The sequence below is a fragment of the Strongylocentrotus purpuratus genome, unplaced genomic scaffold (assembly GCF_000002235.5).
Source record: "Strongylocentrotus purpuratus isolate Spur 01 unplaced genomic scaffold, Spur_5.0 spur5_scaffold_8, whole genome shotgun sequence".
NCBI classification, from domain to species: domain Eukaryota; kingdom Metazoa; phylum Echinodermata; class Echinoidea; order Camarodonta; family Strongylocentrotidae; genus Strongylocentrotus; species Strongylocentrotus purpuratus.
In genome coordinates, this window is record NW_022145614.1 from 1,201,369 (window position 1) to 1,224,400 (window position 23,032).

Consider the following 23,032-nt stretch of genomic DNA (forward strand, 5'->3'; position numbering starts at 1 on the left):
GGAATTATGAATATGTCATGTATGTCCTATCTGTGAAATTTAAACGTTAGCAGTGTCCTCATATTCAAATTATGCAAGGAGACCCGTTTACTTGCTAGACTTCATGCACTGTCAGACACTATTAGGTGACTGACTGGCTTTTTTCTTCTTTGGTAATAACATACATGAAAAGAGTTGTAAAGGGTACATGAGCATTTGTCTACATCAATAACCCACTTCTTGTGATGGCCAAGATTAAACTGATTGAATCTTTGCGCAGCATAAAACGTATGAGCATTCGGTACAATTGTCTGAAAATCAAGACTATTACTTTTGGGCTCTATAGCCCTAAAGTCGATTTGTCAACTAATAGTCGTTATTTTCCCACTTGAAGACATTTTCAAGCCCCACCCTTTTTAGGGAAGTTCTAAATTAGTATTATCTTTCAAATGCAGTTGGGATTTAATTTTTTCATTTTTTTGGCCTGCAAATGGGACATAGTACCTTTAAGATATAATCTTTGCATCGGATTTAAGCCTATATGATATCTGCACTAGTTTGACCAGGAGGAATTAAACCTCCCTGCATGGTCACTGACTGGTGGTTATCTCATCAAATCAGCTCTCAATTAACATTAGAAAAAGGGGATCATGGGGGACCAACGGGTCACCGATTTGGCATTGTTTGCTATACAGAGGGCACAAGTATATAGCTATAGCTATAGTAGCGGCAGTGGTGCTTTGAAGTACAGTCTTAAGAATCAGGCACTTAGTCACGGGGGGAGGGGGGGGGGGGGGTGGCACGTGCCCCCCCCCCCCCCCAAAAAAAAATCCAAGATCGGTTGAACTTTTTTAGACCCCTCCCCAGGACGTCGATCAATTACATGTATGTGCCCCCCCCCCAAAAAAAAAAAAAAAAAAAAAAAAAAAAAAAATCAAAATCTGGCTACGGGACTGCAGGTGCTATGTGATTTATTTAAACTGATACATGTGGAGTCACTGTACCTGAACGTTTTTTGTTTGTTTTGTTGTATACTTGTATCTATTTCTGCTTCTTCAACGTGGATTATTTAGCTAGATGGTACAGAATTCTGTGTTTGCTTTCGTTATCGAAAGATTATCACTGCATGTGGGTAGATATATAGGCCTAATTTCGTTTTGAGTCACAAAAAACAAACAAAAGAGTGTCAAGTAAAAACCGTATATCATGATCCCTTTGATCGGGTTTCTTAAAAATCATTTAGACAATCGGCTTATTAAAGAATAGGCTACAAATTTCAATAAGGCGCATCAAATACGCCGTTACATAATCATTAATGAAGGTTATGTAATGAACTTTTTTCGGTTTAAATTCGATGGGGCAAATATATTCCTTCTTTTAAAAAGATAAAAAAGATTTATTATTCATAATAATGAGGATAGAACCCCCTCCAAAAAAGGCATTTTTGGCCTTTCAAGAAATCACATGTTCGTTGTTTGTTTGTGGGAATTATAGCACTCGGCCTATACCTGAATAATATTGGTTGTTTCACAACAAAGGATAGTCTAAAATACCCTTAAGTTCCAACAAATTAATCTATAGTGTTCAAATAGAGAACAAACTTAGTTCCCAATACTGCAGGTGAAAATGTGTCTTTTCGACCGGGCATAATATTTATAATCTACAACTGTTTTAGTTGTTTGCCGGATAGCATTCAAAGCTACTTGAAAATGTTAATGCATGTTCTTTTGTGTCGAAGATTAATAATTTACGCTGGCCAAATGTACTTTTTCATAATAAATACTATGCAAGATATTTTAAATGATTTGTTGTTCTTAATGATGATGTTAATTCTGTCCGGTGGCGCCTGGGCCAAATTGATTGCAGATTGGAGAGCCTGGTTGACTGATAACTCTCCGAACTTATTTGAAATTCATAATTATTCATTTGTCCACCATGACAGACAAACTAAAAGAGGAGGTGGAGTCGCCCTTTATATTTTACAAACATTATCATATAAAGCTAGGCTAGATGTTCACCTTCTGAATAATAGTGCAGAATTACTTTGTGTCGAAATCGATATGGGAAAAGAAAAAAAATATTATTATATGTGTAATTTACCGACCTCCAAACAATAATAATATAGACCTATTCCTCTCTGACATTGATACTTTATTACATAACCTTAATGACGAAAATAAAGTTATATGTTTAATGGGCGACTACAATATTGACCTTATGAAGGATAATAATAACACCAACCGATTACGTACACTCATGTACTCTAATGCACTTTTCCCAACAATTGATAAACCTACACGGATAGATACCCGCTCATCATCCTTAATAGACAATATATTTATTAATATAGATATCGGATTACTTAGGTCAGGTTTAATATACTCTGAGATCTCAGATCATCTACCACTGTTTCTAATACTTGAAAAAATACTTAAACCTCCAAAAACGAACAAAAAAGTTAAAGTCCGAAGATTTACTGAGCAGAATATATCTCGACTAATCGAAAACTTAGAATCCGAAAATTGGGAAGATGTTTTATCGTGCAATAATACAGATGATGCATATTGCTTATTTTGGACAAAATTTGAATCGTACTTTAATACATGTCTCCCAAAGCTTAATAATAGAGGTAAATATAAACAGCCTATTAACCCATGGGTTACGAAGGGAATTCTCACATCAATAAGGAAAAGAAACAAACTGTATAAACTTAGTTTAAACCACCCTACCCCTTCACATATAAGAAGTTATAGGAAATATAGAAATAAGCTTACCAGTACCATAAGGCTATCCAAAAAATTATATTTTTCAAACAAACTAAAAAATGCTGAAGGTAACATATCATCTACATGGAATGTCATTAAAGAACTGCTTAATAAGAAAAGTCGTACACCTACTCAACAAACCTTTAATATAAATGGTCACAAAGTAGATGAGCCAGATGAAATAGCAAATTTGTTTAATGAATATTTTGTTAACATAGGCCCTGACCAGGCTTCCAAAATCGATAGACATAACTATGACTTTAAGGAATTTCTCCCAGAATCAACTTACCCTTCGCTCTTTTTATATCCGACAGATTTTAATGAAATATTAAGTATTGTTCGCTCATTAAAATCCAGTCATTCTCATAGCTATGATGAAGTTAGCACCCATTTGCTTAAAAAAATTATAGGCAGTATCTTATCACCTCTAGTTCACATTTTCAATCTTTCGATGTCTTCTGGTGTTGTTCCAGCCTCTTTTAAGACGGCTAAAGTCATACCAATCTATAAAAAAAATGACCCCTCTTCTATGTCGAACTATCGACCAATATCCATATTACCAAGTTTCTCTAAAATCCTCGAAAGAATTGTTTACAACAGATTATATAAATTTTTAACTCAAAACGACTCGCTGAACCCAGATCAGTTTGGTTTCAGGAAGTTCCATTCAACTGATTTAGCACTACTCCAACTATTCGATAGAGTATCAAATGCCTTGGCTGATCATAAACATGTCATAGGCATATTCATGGATCTCAGCAAGGCATTTGATACTCTTGATCACACTATATTATTGTATAAATTAAAGCATTACGGTGTACGAGGTAAAGCACTTGATTGGTTCGAAAATTACTTGTCATCAAGAAAACAATATACTTTATTCAATTCAGTTTCTTCTAACGTATCATCTATTAAATGTGGAGTTCCGCAAGGCTCCATACTTGGGCCACTATTATTTTTGATATATGTCAACGATATTTCTAATGTTTCACCAATTCTACAGTATATATTATTTGCCGATGATACAAATGTATTTTATTCACATTCCGATTTAAATTCGATGATCGCAACCATGAACACTGAATTACCTAAGTTATCGAAATGGTTCAAAAGCAACATATTATCATTGAACCTAAAGAAGACCAATTTTATTCACTTTAGAAACTCAAGAAATCACAATATTTATAACTTTGAGCTGCTTGTCGATAATGTTCCAATAGAAAAAAAGTCATCAACGAAATTCTTAGGTGTATATATAAATGAAAAATGTAACTGGAATGATCATGTGAATTATATCTCTACTCCTATTTCTCGCAATATTGGTATACTATTTAAGCTAAAATACTTTTTGCCAACACATGTGCTTAGTATGCTATATAATACACTGGTTTTACCATATATTTCTTACTGCAATATCATATGGGCTACTCATAAGTGCAATACTAATCGTATATTACTGTTACAGAAAAAAGCAATCCGAGTTTGTACCGATGCAGGTTATCGCGACCACACTGACCCTTTATTTGCCACATTAAAAACTCTCAAAATAAGTGATATACACTACATGCAAAAATCTGTGTTCATGTTTCGACTTAAATCCGGCAATCTTCCCCCATCACTAGTCATTTTATTCCAACATAACTTTAATTTTCATTCCTACCCAACCAGGCATTCCAATGACTATCACCTATTTAACGCCAAAACAGCCTTAGCTCAAAACTCAATTAGACATTCTGGCCCTGATACCTGGAATGCACTACCCCCTGAAATAAAAACGATGAATACAATGCTATCCTTTAAAAGAGCGGTGAAAAAGTTTCTTATTGCTCATTATCTTTAAATCGATCAACAAAATAAATTCTCCTCGTTTACCCATCGTTACAAAACTCGATAATTTTCTGTACTGTTTACTTTTTTTTGCTTCCATTTATTGAAACGTTGATTATAACCTTCCATGACCTGGTATGAATACACGTATGAATAAAGAGTGGCCTACTTGGGATACTGAATAAACACTGTCTTCTATACAAACATTTCAAGGCTCTGACTCGCAGGCCCAGCAGCTGGCTGATCTTACTTTCACATTCTTACTGTCCGAACCTTGAGAGTCTTCTCATTCTATTGTATCCCAAGTTGGCCACTCAGTATTCAAATTTGCATTTCTTTTCTTATTTAAAATCTGTATATATCAATTTGAAATCCAACTACCACATAAGTCTGTGAATATTGATATGCATCCCCTCTTTCTTTTCTCTTCTTTTTTCTGTCTTTTCCCCCTTTTTACCAATATTTTGTTCTTCCATATTTGTATTATTATGTATCCTTTGAGGGTAGTCATACTATCAAGCTTTGCTTATTTTGTCAACCCTCCTGTTTGATGTTCTCGATTAGTTACACCCAGCCTTACCTTATTCTACATATATTCTTTTGTCATGTGTAAATTTGCAATATTTGTTTGTTATATATTTGTAAAAATGCAAAAGAAAAAGAAAATCAAACAGAAATAAATAAATCAAATCAAATCAAATCAAATCAAATCATGTAAGAGATTGACATTGTGATGTAAAAGGGACCATTCGGTCATATATTTATTGATGGAAGGTTTGGAAATGACGATGAACGTGAAAGGATTGTTGTTCCGTGAAAATTTTAGACGCAAATTGCAAATAGATACAGTCATGTAAAAGGGGGCAACAGATTTTGACAATGGTGAAAGAATCATTCCAGTGTCGGCATCGGGTTTTCACAATTATTGTGTGTATTATGTGTACGGGGAAGGAGGGGGGGGGGGGGCTATATACTGAGGGCAATGAAATACTGGTTTACAAAAAATATTAGGAGGTGGAATAAAGAAAATGCTTAAGCTGTAGGATCATTCAAAAAATACGGTGGATTTCAGTGAGATGAGTGTGGCCGTGTGATAGATCATAACAAATTACACATTGAAAACCATTGATTTTTTTTTTGGTAATCAGGATTTATTAAATATTTACATCCATGTCAACTTTTGCGCAACAGGAAAAAATCTAACATAGCTCAGAAAATAATGACATCATGATTCTAACTGAGATATACGAGTGCATCATGAAATGCATTATATATAGTAACAAGGCATACATAAAGTATGACACGATAATACAGGAGTATATGCATTTCTTAAACATTCATACATGTGGTCCTATAATCAAGAAAACACAAATGTACAGGTAATACCCCTCTACCCAACGTTACTGGCATATTCAGAAATACTCATTATTAACTGCAAAATCCTCTAAGAACCCAGGACTAAAATCCAATTGAAACCAGTTGAAATCTCCAACTGGTTTCAATTGGTTTCAATTGGAATACAAAATTTCCAGTTGAAACCAATTGCCGACCTGGAAAATATTGTTATGGGTACTCATTTCCAGTTCAAACCAATAAGAATTAAGTGCAACTGGAACCAGTAAAATTATTTTTCCAGTTTCTCAATTGGTTCCAGTTAGAAGTCATTTCCAGTTACCCAACTGGTTCCAGTTAGAATTTCAACTGGAAACAGTAAGATGATTTTCCTGTTACTCAATTGGTTACAGTTAGAATTCTTTTCCAGTTACCCAACTGGTTCCAGTTTGCATTCATTTCCATTAAAGGCCAGATTCTTGATGCCCTCTTGAGCTTCTGGTGGGGGTTGAGGGTCCCTTCCCCCTACAAGTTATAGAAATGTTCTAGACTTGTACTAGACAGAGACAATTATCATTATTATCATTTTGTTCCAGATTCCAGAAAATACATAACAATCAGTAATTCTAAAATATAGCAGTTGCTATTAATAGAGGAATATAATTCTTCACTATACCACAGAAGCATTTTGTAGGTTGAAATACTGTTAAACCCGAGGAATGATTAAAGAATTTCGATAATCTACACTATGATTTGGGATCTGGGACAAAATAATTATATCGCAGGTTGGTATATATTTAATAATTCTTTAAGCTATAATTGACAATAAAGTTAAACCATTTGGAGTTTATGAAAAAGTTGCTTCACTGAGCCTCAATTCACACAAGAACAATGCTACACATGCTGTTACTGTACATCATGTTATGGAAACTTGATGATCTGTCATAGCAAATGGTACAATTTCATTGAATTCTAAATAATGACCTGCCTCATTTAATGGCAACTCTATAGTACACGTGTAGACTACAAGAGAGGACATTTTCTACAATGTAAAAAAAAAGCATTATAAGGCACAATACTGTCGATATAAACCCTTTTATATAAAAAAAAATATATAACTATTAGAAACGTTACATTTCTTGAGAGAAGCAAAATATACTCCTCTGTCATTAGATTATAATCATCATAGTCATAAGGTTCAGATCACACTTGTTCAAAATGAAACTTACAAAATGTATGAAATGGTATAGTACTCATTCTTATTGCTTCACAAAGGCTAGGAGACAAACTGGATCGACATTCAGTGAAAAATTGTAAATTTCACTGTCATGCCATGATTGCCCAATGACATATTAACCACTAATCTATATATCTCTCTATTTTGGAACAAAGTTATTTTGGTCTTTAGTGATAAGCTATATTATGATTCCTGCATATCTCAACTTAACTATTCATAGATCTTGTAATGCACAGGAACACACACATGATACTGTGATATATCCACTATATAAATTATCATTATTGCTATAAAGAAAGCTTCCACATATACATCTAAATGACAATCAAATATTTTTTACAATTTCTTCTAAATTGGTCCAAAAACAATTGGACAAAGGCAAAATAACTAGAATACAAAGAATTTACCTGATCTGAAATATAGCATACCTGCCAACATTTGAAAACCAGAATTAGGAATTTCTAGAACGGTATGCCTTCGAAAAGAGGAAATATGTACAGGCGTTCGCACATGGTTTCTGTACAAAAAAGCGAATACAAATTCGTTGCTCAATCATGCAGTCATTCAAGGCTGCAATATGTGAACTCTCAAATCGTGGCACATGATAAAACAATCTTAATTTGGCTTTAGCAATAACAAAACATATATTAAACAAACAAAAAATGAAATTTTGAAAAATCAGAATATTCCAAATTTCAGGTCCTTAAACTCCTAAAAATCTGAATATTCCGGATCATTCGGAAGGGTTGGCAGGTATCAATATAGAAAGATAATAGTTCAAATAACCGCTGAACTTGCAATCAATTTTGATTAATAATTAATGAGTGTTGGAAGCCTTTCTCCTCTACCAATAAAATTACCATACCGAGCTTCATTCACATACCAACATGTTACCATTTTTTGTTGTACTATAAAGCATTGTTTGAAACCAAAATTTTAAAGTGAAACAAGCATACAATATTTAAACTGTGTTGCTTTAAATTTCATGTTCCTTCACATGTAATCTCATTATAGGTTCATGAATCCTCACTGGAAAAGTTAGCAGTTTTGCCAATTTGAAGAAGATAAACTCTATTACAGCCATTTTGTGCTCTCATTCTTCCTGATGGGTAGATTCCATCACTATCCCGATCCCACCTGCAGCATCCATCACTCTCCTGGGGGGTGTTTCACAAAACTTGTCATCAGTGACAATTGACAGTTTTTGATTGGTTATCAGCAGATTTGTCACTGGTTTTTGTCATTTGTCATTGAAAAAGGTCTTTGTGAAACACCCCCCTGATGTAAAATCTGGAATATTGACCATAAATCACCCTCACATTGCATGTCCATGAGCATGGTCAATATCCTAAAGTCTATAACTAAGGAACATCAAATGACAATTTGACGTTTGTGGCAAACTTTGTGCTTTCCATCAATCCTTAGGTGTTATTTGGAAGTAGAAAAGGGCATATATCAACATCACTGCTGCTAGTAATGATAAAATCACTAGAAAGGTCTCCTGTAAATATGAAAGAAAATGATAGTATTATCAATATTATGACAACTCAGAGTTACATTTGAAATTTCATCATGATTATTCATTCATTCATTCATTCATTCATTTTGGTTTATTGAAACAAAATTCCTTGTTAAGACAGTCGGGAGACTGATACAAACAAAGATTACAAAGTTGAGATGTTCAAAAATGTACAGAAAAACTACAGATACATCAATATGGAAAAGAAACAAAAATTAATTCATGGAGAGAATAGCAATAATTATTTCCTCATGGCAGGGAAGTACTGTAGTAGCCCTTAATGATCTTTTACTGTAGAAATAAACCTAGGTGGGTAGAGATAGCTTGTCGTAGATTTCAGCTCCATATATACAGGTTTATACCGGTGAAGGATAATATATTAGATTTCTATCTTAGGACACATTAAGATACTATATGAACATGTACATGTACATGTTCATTTAGTAACTTCACTGATGAACATGTTCTTTTATATTGTCACTGCACGAACAAAATTTGAATCATCTAAGATACTGTCATTTAGTATGATTGTAAATGTATCCATGGATAAACATCAGGATGGACAGAGAAGATTGTTTTAGCAAGAGTGGAAGTTAACGGCAACATACAGCCCCTTTAAACCTATTATCATCTGATAAAATATTTTCAGTACAAAATTATGTTTCAATAATGCTTCACACACAAAAAAGACAGATTATGTGATTACCGGTAGAACAGTTCAGTATATATTCTGAGACTCAGAGGAGTAACACACCTTATTTTTTTACACAAGTCAATAATATATATATATACAACAGTCTTGAACTTTACAAAAGGTGTAAGACTGAGATCGATCTTTCATTCCACTGGATGACTAGAAATTTACTTTTTCTGTCTTTCCTTTAAAGCCTGTCTGCACTAGTTTGGCCAGGAGGTGTCATATCAAATCGGCTCTCAATTAACATGAGAAAAAGGGGATCGTGGGTGACCAACGGGTACCACTTAGGCATTGTTTGCTATATAGAGGGCGCAAGTAGCTACAAGTAGTGCAGTCGCGCTTTAATACCTGAAATCGAAAGCCTTCTTTCCTGATTTGAGCCTCATTCTTCATTCTGTTGACATCTTTCTTCGTTCTTTTCTGCTCATGTTTCCCGATGTTCTTCCTATACTGATCCACAGATAGGTGGGTTCTTTGAGCTGCATCTTTCTTCCCCATTTGTACTGCATAAATTAGAAAAATTAAGATATACATGTATCTCAATCAAGGAAAATTGATGGATATTATATGTCAATATCAAATTTAAACAGGCAGGTGCAGGTAAACTGCAAACTTTAAAAAACAAATGATGACGGATATATATTATGCTAGATCTACATTACGTTTACAGGCTGTACATGACTCATGAGGAATTTAAAGATAGGCTGGAAAATAAATCAAAATAAAATGTGGTCAACTTTATCATGTAATCACCACACTCCAGAGAGTTTGCAATTGTAGGATGTATGATGTTGTCCGTCTATAGACATACGTGGCAAGGAGTGGAGCTTTACATCAAATTGAGTATCTGGGACAACAGTTAACCACCTCCACCCATGAGATTGTCGTCTGCTGCAGAAACAAAATAATTTTCATCATTCATCATTACATGCACACGTTTAAATGTCATTCATAATGAAAATATCAACATGTAAAATATCATAACACTTGACATACTTCCTATTGAACATCAAAACTCGAAATACAGATGAAAACTCTGTCGATGTCGATGTCGATGCTATGCAGCTTCGCGCAGTCTATGTCGTAGCACGGCCGACTCCGCCTGTGTCAAGTTGGCCAACAATACGCAAGCCCACAACAAGCCAGCCCAATAATCTAGCCAACATTAGCAGGATTAGCTATATCGGATACAGTATTACGCGGGGCTGTAGAAATTGGACTCGCCTGCTTCCACGACTTCGCGAATCGGCCAAGGATTTTCAGGGGTGTCACGATAATTGCTACGGCGACATTTTGTCCGGGGTTTGGGGGTGGGCTCTTTTAAATTTGGACATAATTCAAAACTTATTTAAAGTTATAAATAGTGAATATTTGATGGCATACTTGCCCCAAAACGACAAATTGTTCCTGGGATCCCTTGGTGGAATAGTGGGAGGACACCTAGTCACAGGCGCGGATCCAGGGGGGGGGGGGGCCGAGCGGGCCTTGGCCCCCCCCCCCCCCGGCAAAAAAAAAAAAAAAAAAAGAGAGAAGAAAGGAAAAGAAGGGAAAGGGAAAGAGGAGAGAAAGGGAAAGAAAGAAGAGGAAGAAGAAAAGAAAAGGGAGAAGAAGGAGATCGGGGGGGGGGGCGAAAGGGCCTTGCCTCCCAGGCTGTTGCCCCCCCCCCCCCAATCAAAAAAATAATAGAGAAGGAAGGAAAGGGAAAGAAAAAAGGAAAATAGGAGATACTGGCGTACTGATAGAGGGGGGGGGGGGGCTTGGGGGAAATCAAATTCAAACGTGTTTTATTTCTAATTCCATAATTGTGGATTACAAATAATGCTGAAATGACATAATTTCCGAGATTTTTCCTCACTTTTTAGTAAATTATACTTGTTTATGCGTTTGTTGGAAAATGACAAAATGACAAATGATAAATTTACAGCCAGGCAAGAAATATGATTCTTGACATTCCTACATGTCAGTTAACAAAAAAAGTATATTAAACAGAAATAAAAAAAGAAAGAGAGCAAGAAAGAAAGAATAGTTAACTGCCAGTGTTAACAAATAAAGAGGCATCAAAATATGATCATCTGACCGTGATTAAATGCCTAAAACCCCTAAGCTTCCGGGGGATCTACCCCCTTGATTCCACCTAGGGCTCTAAGGTGGGCCCTTCGATGCTCATCTGACGGTTATTTAATGCCTAAAACCCCTGATTGTGGGGGGGCTCCGCCCCCTGGATCCCACGCCAAATAGTGTCCTGCCAGTGACACAAAATAATAAGGATTATTACAAAATGCTCATCTGACCGTAAATAAACGCCTAAAACCCCTGAGCTTCCGGGGCTCTGCCCCCTGGTTTCCACCTTGGGCCCTAAGACGGGCCCTTCGATGCTCAGTTGACGGTAATTTAATGCCTAAAACCCCTGATTTTGGGGGGCTTTGTCCCCTTGACCCCACGCCTAAGTGTCCTGCCAGTGTGTGACAAAATAATAAGGATTATAAAAAATGCTCATCTGACCGTAATTAAACGCCTAAAAACCCCGAGCTTCCGGGGGCTCCACCGCCTCGACGCCACCAGGGGCCCTAAGGCGGGGCCCTAAGGCGGGCCCCTGAATGCTTGTCTGACCGTAATTTATTGCCTTAAACGTCTGAGCTTCAGGGTCGGACAAGGTATCAAAATGTGTTAATCTGACCGCAGGCGCGTAGCCAGGGGGGCGGTGGGAGCGGTACCCAAACAATCACCGCCCCCCCCCCCCTAAAAAAAGAAGAGGAGAGAAAAGAAAGAGGACGTAGAAAGAAAAAGGAGCAGACAAAGAACATCTTTAAATCTCAGACAAAGATTAGTGTAGATAACGGTACAACGCATCGTCTTCTTTCTCTAATAATTTAATGAAACGTAAAAGGAAGGGGGGAAACTGAACTCAGACGAGGATTAAGCATCGAGAACGGTACAATGAATCGTCTTGTTTCTCTAATGATTTAAAGAAATGTAAAAGCTTCCGCGCTTCGCGCAAGAGGGGGGGGGGGGTGGGACTGAATTTAGAAAAGGATTAAGAGTCGAGAACGGTACAACGAATTGTCTTCTTCCTCTAATGATTTAATGAATCGTAAAAGCTTCAGCGCTACGCGCGGGAGGGGAAAAACTGAATTCAGACGAGGATTATTTTCGAGAACGGTACAACGAATCGTCTTCTTTCTCTAATAATTTAATGAAACGTCAAAGCTTCCGCGCTTCGCGCAGGAGGGGTTGAGGGGTTGGGACTACATTTAGACAAGAATTAAGAGTCGAGAACGGTACAACGAATCGTCTTCTTTCACTAATGATTTAATGAATCGTAAAAGCTTTCGCGCTTCGCGTGGGAGGGGCCGGGGGGGGGGGCGAAAATGAATTCAGACTAGGATTATTTTCGAGAACGGTACAACGAATTGTCTTTTTTCTCTAATGATTTAATGAAATGTAAAAGCTTCCGCGCTTCGCGCGGGAGGGGGTAACCTGTATTCAGACGAGGATTAAGAGTCGAGAACTGTACAACGAATCGTCTTCTTTCTCTAATGATTTAAGGAATCGTAAAAGCTTCCGCGCTTCGCGCAGGAGGGCCCGGGGGGGGGGGGGGGCGGTGAAAATGAATTCAGATGAGGATTATTTTCGAGAACGGTACAACGAATAGTCTTCTTTCTCTTATGATTTAATGAATCGTAAAAGCTTCCGCGCTTTGCGCGGGAGGGGGACAACTGAATTCAGACGAGGATTAAGAGTCGAGAAATGTACAACGAATCGTCTTGTTTCTCTAATGATTTAATGAATCGTAAAAGCTTCCGCGCTTCGCGCGGGAGGGGGAAAACTGAATTCAGACGAGGATTAAGAGTCGAGAAATGTACAACGAATCGTCTTGTTTCTCTAATGATTTAATGAAACGTAAAAGCTTCCGCGCTTTGCGTGGGAGGGGGTAACCTGTATTCAGACGAGGATTAAGAGTCGAGAACTGTACAACGAATCGTCTTCTTTCTCTAATGATTTAATGAATCGTAAAAGCTTCCGCGCTTCGCGCAGGAGGGCCAGGGGGGGGGGGGGGAGGGCGGTGAAAATGAATTCAGATGAGGATTATTTTCGAGAACGGTACAACGAATAGTCTTCCTTCTCTAATGATTTAATGAATCGTAAAAGCTTCCGCGCTTCGCGCGGGAGGGGGAAAATAGAATTCAGACGAGGATTAAGAGTCGAGAAATGTACAACGAATCGTCTTGTTTCTCTAATGATTTAATGAAACGTAAAAGCTTCCGCACTTCGCGCGGGAGAGGGGAACCTGTATTCAGACGAGGATTAAGAGTCGAGAACTGTACAACGAATCGTCTTGTTTCTCTAATTATTTAATGAAACGTAAAAGTTTCCGCGCTTCGCGCGGGAGGGGTGAACCTGAATTCAGACGAGGATTATTTACGAGAACGGTACTATGAATCGTCTTCTTTCTCTAATAATTTAATGAAACGTCAAAGCTTTCGCGTTTCGAGGAGGAGGGAGGGGGGAAACTCGCCCCTCCCTGCACCCACCCCCCCCCGCATTACGTCACTGCTGGTCACCATTACGTTCCAATTTTTGGCTCGCATAATTTCAAATTTGGGCCCCCCCCCCCTAAGAAATCCTGGATCCGCGCCTGCCTAGTCATTCATCCCATGATAGTAAAAGTGGGACCAGTCGTCAAGTTTTACTAGCCCCACTCTTTTAAATTTGGACATAATTCAAAACGGGAGGTATAAATAGTGAATATTTGATGGCGTACTTGCCCGAAAACGACAGATTGTTCCTAGGAATCCCTAAGTGGATTTGTTGGAGGACACCTAGTCATTCATCCCATGATAGTAAAAGTGGGACCAGTGGTCAAGTTTTACTAGCCCCTCTCTTTTAAATTTGGACATAATTCAAAACGGGAGGTATAAATAGTGAATATTTGATGGCGTACTTGCCCAAAAACGACAGATTGTTCCTAGGAATCCCTAAGTGGATTTGTGGGAGGACACCTAGTCTTTCATCCCATGACAGTAAAAGTGGGACCAGTGGTCAAGTTTTAATAGCCCCACTCTTTTAAATTTGGACATAATTCAAAACGGGAGGTATAAATAGTGAATATTTGATGGCGTACTTGCCCGAAAACGACAGATTGCTCCTGGGAATCCCTTAGTGGAATTGTGGGAGGACACCTAGTCTTTCATCCCATGATAGTAAAAGTGGGACCAGTGGTCAAGTTTTACTAGCCCCACTCTTTTAAATTTGGACGTAATTCAAAACGGGAGGTATAAATAGTGAATATTTGATGACGTACTTGCCCGAGAACGACAGATTGCTCCTGGGAATCCCTTAGTGGATTTGTGGGAGGACACCTAGTCTTTCATCCCATGAGAGTAAAAGTGGGACCAGTGGTCAAGTTTTACTAGCCCCACTCTTTTAAATTTGGACATAATTCAAAACGGGAGGTATAAATAGGGAATATTTGATGGCGTACTTGCCCGAAAACGACAGATTGCTCCTGGGAATCCCTTAGTGGAATTGTGGGAGGACACCTAGTCTTTCATCCCATGATAGTAAAAGTGGGACCAGTGGTCAAGTTTTACTAGCCCCACTCTTTTAAATTTGGACGTAATTCAAAACGGGAGGTATAAATAGTGAATATTTGATGACGTACTTGCCCGAGAACGACAGATTGCTCCTGGGAATCCCTTAGTGGATTTGTGGGAGGACACCTAGTCTTTCATCCCATGAGAGTAAAAGTGGGACCAGTGGTCAAGTTTTACTAGCCCCACTCTTTTAAATTTGGACATAATTCAAAACGGGAGGTATAAATAGGGAATATTTGATGGCGTACTTGCCCGAAAACGACAGATTGCTCCTGGGAATCCCTTAGTGGAATTGTGGGAGGACACCTAGTCTTTCATCCCATGATAGTAAAAGTGGGACCAGTGGTCAAGTTTTACTAGCCCCACTCTTTTAAATTTGGACGTAATTCAAAACGGGAGGTATAAATAGTGAATATTTGATGACGTACTTGCCCGAGAACGACAGATTGCTCCTGGGAATCCCTTAGTGGATTTGTGGGAGGACACCTAGTCTTTCATCCCATGACAGTAAAAGTGGGACCAGTGGTCAAGTTTTACTAGCCCAACTCTTTTAAATTTGGACATAATTCAAAACGGGAGGTATAAATAGGGAATATTTGATGGCGTACTTGCCCGAAAACGACAGATTGCTCCTGGGAATCCCTTAGTGGAATTGTGGGAGGACACCTAATCTTTCTTCCCATGATAGTAAAAGTGGGACCAGTGGTCAAGTTTTACTAGCCCCACTTTTTTAAATTTGGACGTAATTCAAAACGGGAGGTATAAATAGGTAATATTTGATGGCGTACTTGCCCGAAAACGACAGATTGCTCCTGGGAATCCCTTAGTGGAATTGTGGGAGGACACCTAGTCTTTCTTCCCATGACAGTAAAAGTGGGACCAGTGGTCAAGTTTTACAAGCCCCACTCTTTTAAATTTGGACATAATTCAAAACGGGAGGTATAAATAGTAAATATTTGATGGCGTACTTGCCCCAAAACGACAGATTGCTCCTGGGAATCCCTTAGTGGAATTGTGGGAGGACACCTAATCTTTCATCCCATGATAGTAAAAGTGGGACCAGTGGTCAAGTTTTACTAGCCCCACTTTTTTTAATTTGGACGTAATTCAAACGGGAGGTATAAATAGTGAATATTTGATGACGTACTTGCCCGAGAACGAAAGATTGCTCCTGGGAATCCCTTAGTGGAATTGTGGGAGGATACCTAGTCTTTCATCCCATGGCAGTAAAAGTGGAACCAGTGGTCAAGTTTTACTAGCCCCACTCTTTTAAATTTGGACGTAATTCAAAACGGGAGGTATAAATAGTGAATATTTGATGGAATACTTGCCCGAGAACGAAAGATTGCTCCTGGGAATCCCTTAGTGGAATTGTGGGAGGATACCTAGTCTTTCATCCCATGACAGTAAAAGTAGGACCAGTGGTCAAGTTTTACTAGCCCCACTCTTTTAAATTTGGACGTAATTCAAAACGGGAGGTATAAATAGTGAATATTTGGTGACGTACTTGCCCGAGAACGAAAGATTGCTCCTGGGAATCCCTTAGTGGAATTGTGGGAGGACACCTAGTCTTTTATCCCATGATAGTAAAAGTGGGACCAGTGGTCAAGTTTTACTAGCCCCACTCTTTTTAATTTGGACATAATTCAAAACCGGAGAGTTGAGGTAAAAACAATTAAAATAATTTGTTTTTCTTTCAATCACAGCAACATGAAATCCAAGATGGAAGGAGAAAAAGATGGAGAAGCAAGCAGCAAGCTCCAATACTTAAGATGCAACTCCTACCATCGACAAGCTAAAGACAATTACCCAAAATACGAGGACGGTGGACAAGATCAGGAACCGTTTTGTCATCACATTACAAGCTATGGATCAATGGATTTTCCCAAAATCCACAGACAGCTCAATCCATCATATTGATTAACTCTTGGATGCAGATTGAGAATAACAAATCTTGTTTGACTAAAAAACTGGTGCTTTTTTTGTTTGTATTGATACATAGCTATCAATGCCCCGTTTCCACTTGTTGAGGTTAACCCCCCCCCCCCCCCCCCCCCCTGGATCCGCCACTGACATTGTAGAGATAAACCTTGGATAAATGCAAAAGTGCATGAAAGTTCTTATCAATCAGAGGCAGTGGGCTTTTGATCACAAGATGAAACCATTATGGCGTTATTTAAGAAATTCGTTTAAAAGACAATTAGTCAGTTACAGCAAGGAAACTCCTTGGTTACAGAGTTCATATTACAATGAAAGGGTTCGTAACTTAAAAATGATAACCCAGCAGCTTGGAACAAGGCAACTGGAGTTTTAACAAACAGTGTGAAGAAATTTTCTCCTGTTAGTATACCAGGACTTGATAGTAACACACCTGAGCATTTTAAAGACAGGCCTGGTTAAAGGAGATCGCAGATCATATCAACGACCACTTTGCTGCAGTAGCAGCAGACCTCCCACAACTCAATAGGAACAACTTACCTGCTTTCTTGCCAGCCCAATTTAACTGTCCTGTTGTTCAACCGTCACAAGTGTAAAACTCATAACTGCGTAACTTAAAACCAGCTTAAAGCTGGTACTGTAGGGTATTTACCTGTAAGAATTCTTAGAGAATTTGCCTTTGAATTAAATTTACCACTTACTGACCTCTTTTAAATAATCGAATGTACCATATCAGTAGTAACAATCTGAAATAATTCCCATCCCTAAATGTCAACCTGTTACATTACAGAGCTTAAGACCGATTGCACTTACTAGTTATTTTGCAATAAATAGCTGAACCATTAATTTGCAAATGGTTGTTAACAGATATTACAAAACATAGATGTTAATCAATATGGTAACCGTTCAGGTCTTTCTCTTTCACCTTATGTATCCGCCTACTCCACCAAATTGTTCATCCTTATATACGTGTACACTGGTTTTTACAGATTTTTCAAAAGCTATATTTGGGAATCTTGGATTTTCACCTCTCTAATGATTCTAATTTCATTCCGCTGTCCTGGACTACTCCTTTAAGTTAGATCTGGGTTTATGGTTACAGAGTTAGGTATTGTGTAGGGGAAGGGTCACAGTTATATTTGACTGGGGTTCAAAATTGATTTTTATCAAATTTTCATCGATGGAAATTTCTATCTTCTCAGAAATGAATTGTACAATCTCAGCCAAACATAAATCACAATGAAAATCAAACCATAGTTACCATTTACAACCTTGTCATAAGGGCTAAAATAGAATTGGAGCAAAACAAATAGTAATTAAGGGTTTACGGGTGTCTTTGATTTCAGTTTTGTCGTTAACGGTAAACGCAACATAAAATATTCCAGTTTTCACCAATCACACTCCTTACTTCAACCCTTCCCCTAGACAATATACCTAACCCTGTAACCATAAACCCAAATCTAACTTAAAGAACAATCATAACCTACACTTCAGACTCCTTTCCTGGAGGTAGGACTGAGGGGGCCTTGGCCCCCGGGTCAACAAAAAGGGGGCCCCAAAAGAGGCAAAAAGGCAAAAAAAAATGGGTATAGATTTTTTTAAGGTGAGCCCGGGAAGGGTCAGGGGAAAAGTCTGAGATCGTCAGGACCCCGTGGTATGAAAATTGGGAGAGGCGCATTGACGAAATAAAGGCCAGAGCAAAAATATTCCACTTTTATGACGAACAGTGTATTTTGGGAATGTGTACTAATATTGTTCCGTTATATATTTATTTATTTATTGAAATTTATTTATACAGGATAAAAACATGATCAGTATAAAACTTGTTTACATCATGGTCCTGATAACAGGAATATAAAATGACATAACATTGATATTAACATTGATAACATTGCATAACATGAAAATAATTGATAAGAGAATAACATAAAGTGATATATACTTACGCACTTAATAGACATAATTAACAGAACGAGGTAAAACAATAATAATTGAACGGCTGTAACAAAGTTGGTATATGTGATTAAAAGTAACGAAGCAATTTAAAAGGAGTAAAATTTAAGTCTGAGTGAAATGTGGATCAACAATTTAGATTTAAAGTATGTTACCTTAAGGGGAGACCGGGGTGAAATGGGACATTTTTTTCACTTTCAGATATATTACCTTGTAACTCTGTAAATATTTGGACTAAACAAAATATGTTTGTTTGGTAATAGACTATAGATACTTAAGTAAATATTGCAGCAATAGATTGAATTCCCACAGCTTAAATGTTCACGTAATCATAAATTTCGCAAACCCTTAGTTTTGGGGTGAAATGGGACTCCCATAGGGATGCACACTTTTGTTTTTTGTTTTGTAATATTCTTTATTGTATTCATTCAATACATAATATCAATTCATACAAATTGTAATATATAACATATTGGAACCAAATACAGAGTAAAAAATACAGTAATCTCAATTATATTGAATGAATCAATATTGTTATAATCCCCCCCTCTATATTTTGTTTTGTAGTACTAGTATTCTCTATTGTATACATTCAATACATTATTATCAAATCATACATCTCTATTACATATTATAATATATAACATATTGGATCAAAGTACAGACTACAATAAACTTAGTTATATCGATCACAAAAAACGATACCGATATTGCTCATTGCATTAATAATGTCCCATTTCTCCCTCTTGGTAAAATAAAAAAATGGCGGTTATTATTTCTAACCTGTCTGTTACCAAACAATTTTATTTTCAAAAGTTTGCACACTAACTATTTTACCAAACATTTTTGGATTGAAAAGGCACCACATTTTTGGTTAAAAGTCACAACAAATCTAATTGTGTCCAACTTGCGGGGTATTTAGTTTTAAAACAAATTTATTTTAATAATTAATTCTGATTGGTAAAACAATGCCTAATGATTGCTGATAGAGATGCACCTGCTCAAAATGTAAACATAAAAAATGACGTTTTGGCCCCAGAGTGCCATGTATGGTCATATTTTGAGAAGTAAATAAGTATTTCCAACAGTTTCTTCGCTCTTGTAGGTTGCACTAACAGTGCCCATTAGTTTGCGATATCATGTTTTAGATAAAAGCGCATTGAATTTTTTTTATGGGGCACAGAAGGCGCTTTTAGGACGATGTACACTGATTTTAAAACAACCCTCAACGAATCGGCATTTCTTGTGTCAAAACCGTGCCTATCAAAATACATTTCAATTTCATTAGATAATCTTGAAGGAGCAAGCCCATATATGCATTGATATGCCAGAATACAAAGAAAGTAATACATTCTCTTTTCAAATGGTTGCCAAGTTAATTCTTTTAATAAAATAGAGCTGCTGATGGTATAGTCAAATTGGTTTGTCACAATTCGAGCAGCTCGTCTTTGTAATTTTTTTTTCTTCATGAGATTCCTGTTATGTATGTTTTATTTTCCATGTCTTTGATACGCCTTTTTTTATTGTTACAATCGAACTTGATATTATCATTGTAAATTGCACTTAATTCAGAAGTAAGGGTGCCATGTACAAGGTTATATACCATAATAAATAAATGAATAAATAAATAAAAACATAGCGAACGAAAAAGTTGTGTTTTTCTGTGAACTATGAAAACTGGATTCACCATCTTTTGGAAAGTAATTCTTTTCTGAAAACTATTTCCCGCTTTCTCTATATCTCCTTTTTTTTTTTACACTTACGTACAATGAACAGTTGAAATGTGTCTCTTTTACATGTTAACAACCGTAGTTTTCACAAAGAATTTGTGTTTCTTTTAAACAGAATGTTACCAGCATTTCTCGACGTCGTTGCCGCCAGAATCGTCTCCCCATTGTCAAGAAAAAGAGAAAACAAGTAGATTATCAGCAGATGAAGAATGTTTTCGGCAGGTACATTCTGTCATCTACAAATTTTTCGAGTGAAACAGCGTCGTCTGTATGGGGAACGATTTCGAGGGAAATTAATTGGTTTAATACTGAGTCTAACCGAAAGTATTTAAAATTCATATGGAGAGAAAACAGAGGTGGGGTAAGGGAACATACACAACGAATATGGAATAATTGTAACATTAATGAATACACAGTTAAAGACCATGGGACGACCAGTATGGAAGACAAAGTAGCTGATGAAGTAGAGGCGCAGGCCGAACAGGATTGGAATGTTGGAATGTCCATCGAAAATGAACTTTAGTCTATACTTATATCAATCACTGTGAAATATGAATACCCCAACCGAAGTGAATAAAAACATAGGCCTACATCGATGAAAAGCTAAATAGATATATCGAATATGAATAATCACAAATCAAGCTAATTTTCCTTTCAGTTTTCATGAAAAGGAGATCGAAATTTACCTCCCAAATACTAAAAAAAAAACTGTTAATTTCTTGACGTCATTCATTGTAGACCTTTTCAGCTCGTGCTTACAGCCAGCCAGATTAGCTCGCTCGAAAATTCAACGTCGTGACTTTGATGATAACGAAAGAATATTGTTACTGGCATGTTCAAATATTATGTATACTTTTAAACAAAGGTTGTTCTTGACAAACTGAGTGCTTGCTAGATATACCAACAAGTAATGTATACAAACTGGATTCAAAGTCTTGTATTTCATTGTTTAATAACAGGTTAATTGAATTCCTTGTTACTAAGTCCCCAGGAAGAAACATTCATAAATTTGAATAACATAGTAAACGAACTATTCTTGGCGAATCTAACTTTTCTACATGCAAAGGCATGCAAACCAAAGCATGCACACATGCATTATCACCCAGATGATCGGCTTTACTATTTAATATAATATATGTCGTCATCCACCACGCAGCAATTCAGGCCCGTTTGGAAGGGGATAAAAAAAAAAAACCATTTCGAAGCTCTCGAGTTCGAGTATTTCGAAAGCAAATACTCTCTCCTGGTATTCAAGGAAAACGCATGCAGTTTGTATTGCGGTATTCTGTAGCTTATGGGCTTTTCATTGATGTGTAATTTGTCTATTTCATTTTTCACTTTGGTTGGGATCTTTAAACATCAACTCTATGTTTTCCTTTTGATGGATATTCCGTCAAAAGGCCAATAAGTTTGTAGAATATTCTCATTTGCACTATCGTTGATATATTTTTCTTTCTTTCAAGACAAAATTATCCGTTTAACTATGCCTCTCTGTTAAAAGCAATATGTGAACATTCCATACACTATGATTCTTCTCACATCAATTGTATTCCTTAGAAGGGACATTGTGTCCACATATGTATACCTGTGTAAATTACATAATAGGCCATAACACCACATTCACACTTTCCTCAATGAAACATTCTAATAAAGTTTGTTCTAACAGTATTCCATTTGGAATATTTTGTTGTTAAGGGGGTATCTTAGTGAGCGGCGAATGTTTGCGAACTTTTCCTTTGTCACCAGCGGGAAATGCTTGCGAACGTAGCGAATTTGGAAGGTTCGTTAGAGTTCATCAGGGTTCGTAAAGAGTTGCAAAAAGTGTTTTACTGTCGCAAAGAAACATACGATTTCAGGCCCATAACTAGGCGAGGTTCTGGGAGGTTCGAACGACCCCCCTCCCCTCGCCCCCGCTGGCGAGCAGGGTCAGCTTGAAGAAAAAAAAGAAAGAAAGAAACAAGCTTAAAATACCCTCGCTCGCATGTTCTTAATTTTAGGCATGTTATCATTTTCATCTCTACAATTAAATCATATCATTTTACAGAAATGTTTACGCTCCCGCCTCGTGCTCGCCTGTTTGTATGCTTTTTGTTTTGTTTTTTAAAGCGAGGTTATCATCATTTTTAGAAGGAATTAAAAATGAAGTTAGAAGTCTGAAGGAACCCCCCCCCCCCCCCCCCCCCCCGCTTGAACAAAAAAAAAAAAAGAAATAAAGACAAACAAATTAAAATACCCTGGTTTCAGGTTCCTAGGTAAATTTTTGCTCGCGCTTTGCACTCGCATGTCCTTATTTTTTAGGCATGTTATCATTTTCAGAAGGATTTACAATGAAATCTAATCATTTTACAGGAGTTCTTTACGCTCGCCTGTTGGTTTGCTTTTTAAAATTTTAAACAATGTTATCATTTATTTTTAGAAGCAATTGAAAAAAAAGTTAGCGCGCTCGCATGTTTTAATAGTA

At 37.1% G+C, this 23,032-nt stretch overlaps 1 protein-coding gene across 1 annotated transcript; it reads right to left on the reverse strand.

The window, feature by feature from the left end:
• Positions 1–6,984: 6,984 nt before the first annotated feature.
• Positions 6,985–10,456, reverse strand: LOC105440874 (triple QxxK/R motif-containing protein-like). The gene is made up of 3 exons (XM_011671455.2): positions 10,353–10,456; positions 9,705–9,859; positions 6,985–8,641 (listed from the first exon to the last, which is right to left on the reverse strand). The coding sequence occupies exons 2-3, from the start codon at positions 9,852–9,854 to the stop codon at positions 8,555–8,557; spliced, it is 237 nt and encodes a 78-aa protein (XP_011669757.1). The 5' UTR covers positions 9,855–9,859; positions 10,353–10,456; the 3' UTR covers positions 6,985–8,554.
• Between the last annotated feature and the right edge of the window lie 12,576 nt (positions 10,457–23,032).

Bases quoted from the DNA above. Each gene is read 5' to 3' on its own strand.
- LOC105440874 (XM_011671455.2), bottom strand. From the start codon at position 9,854: ATGGGGAAGAAAGATGCAGCTCAAAGAACCCACCTATCTGTGGATCAG. The intron at 8,642-9,704 runs GTATTAAAGCGC...TCATATTTACAG, and splicing joins AAGAAGGCTTTCGATTTCAG to GAGACCTTTCTAGTGATTTT.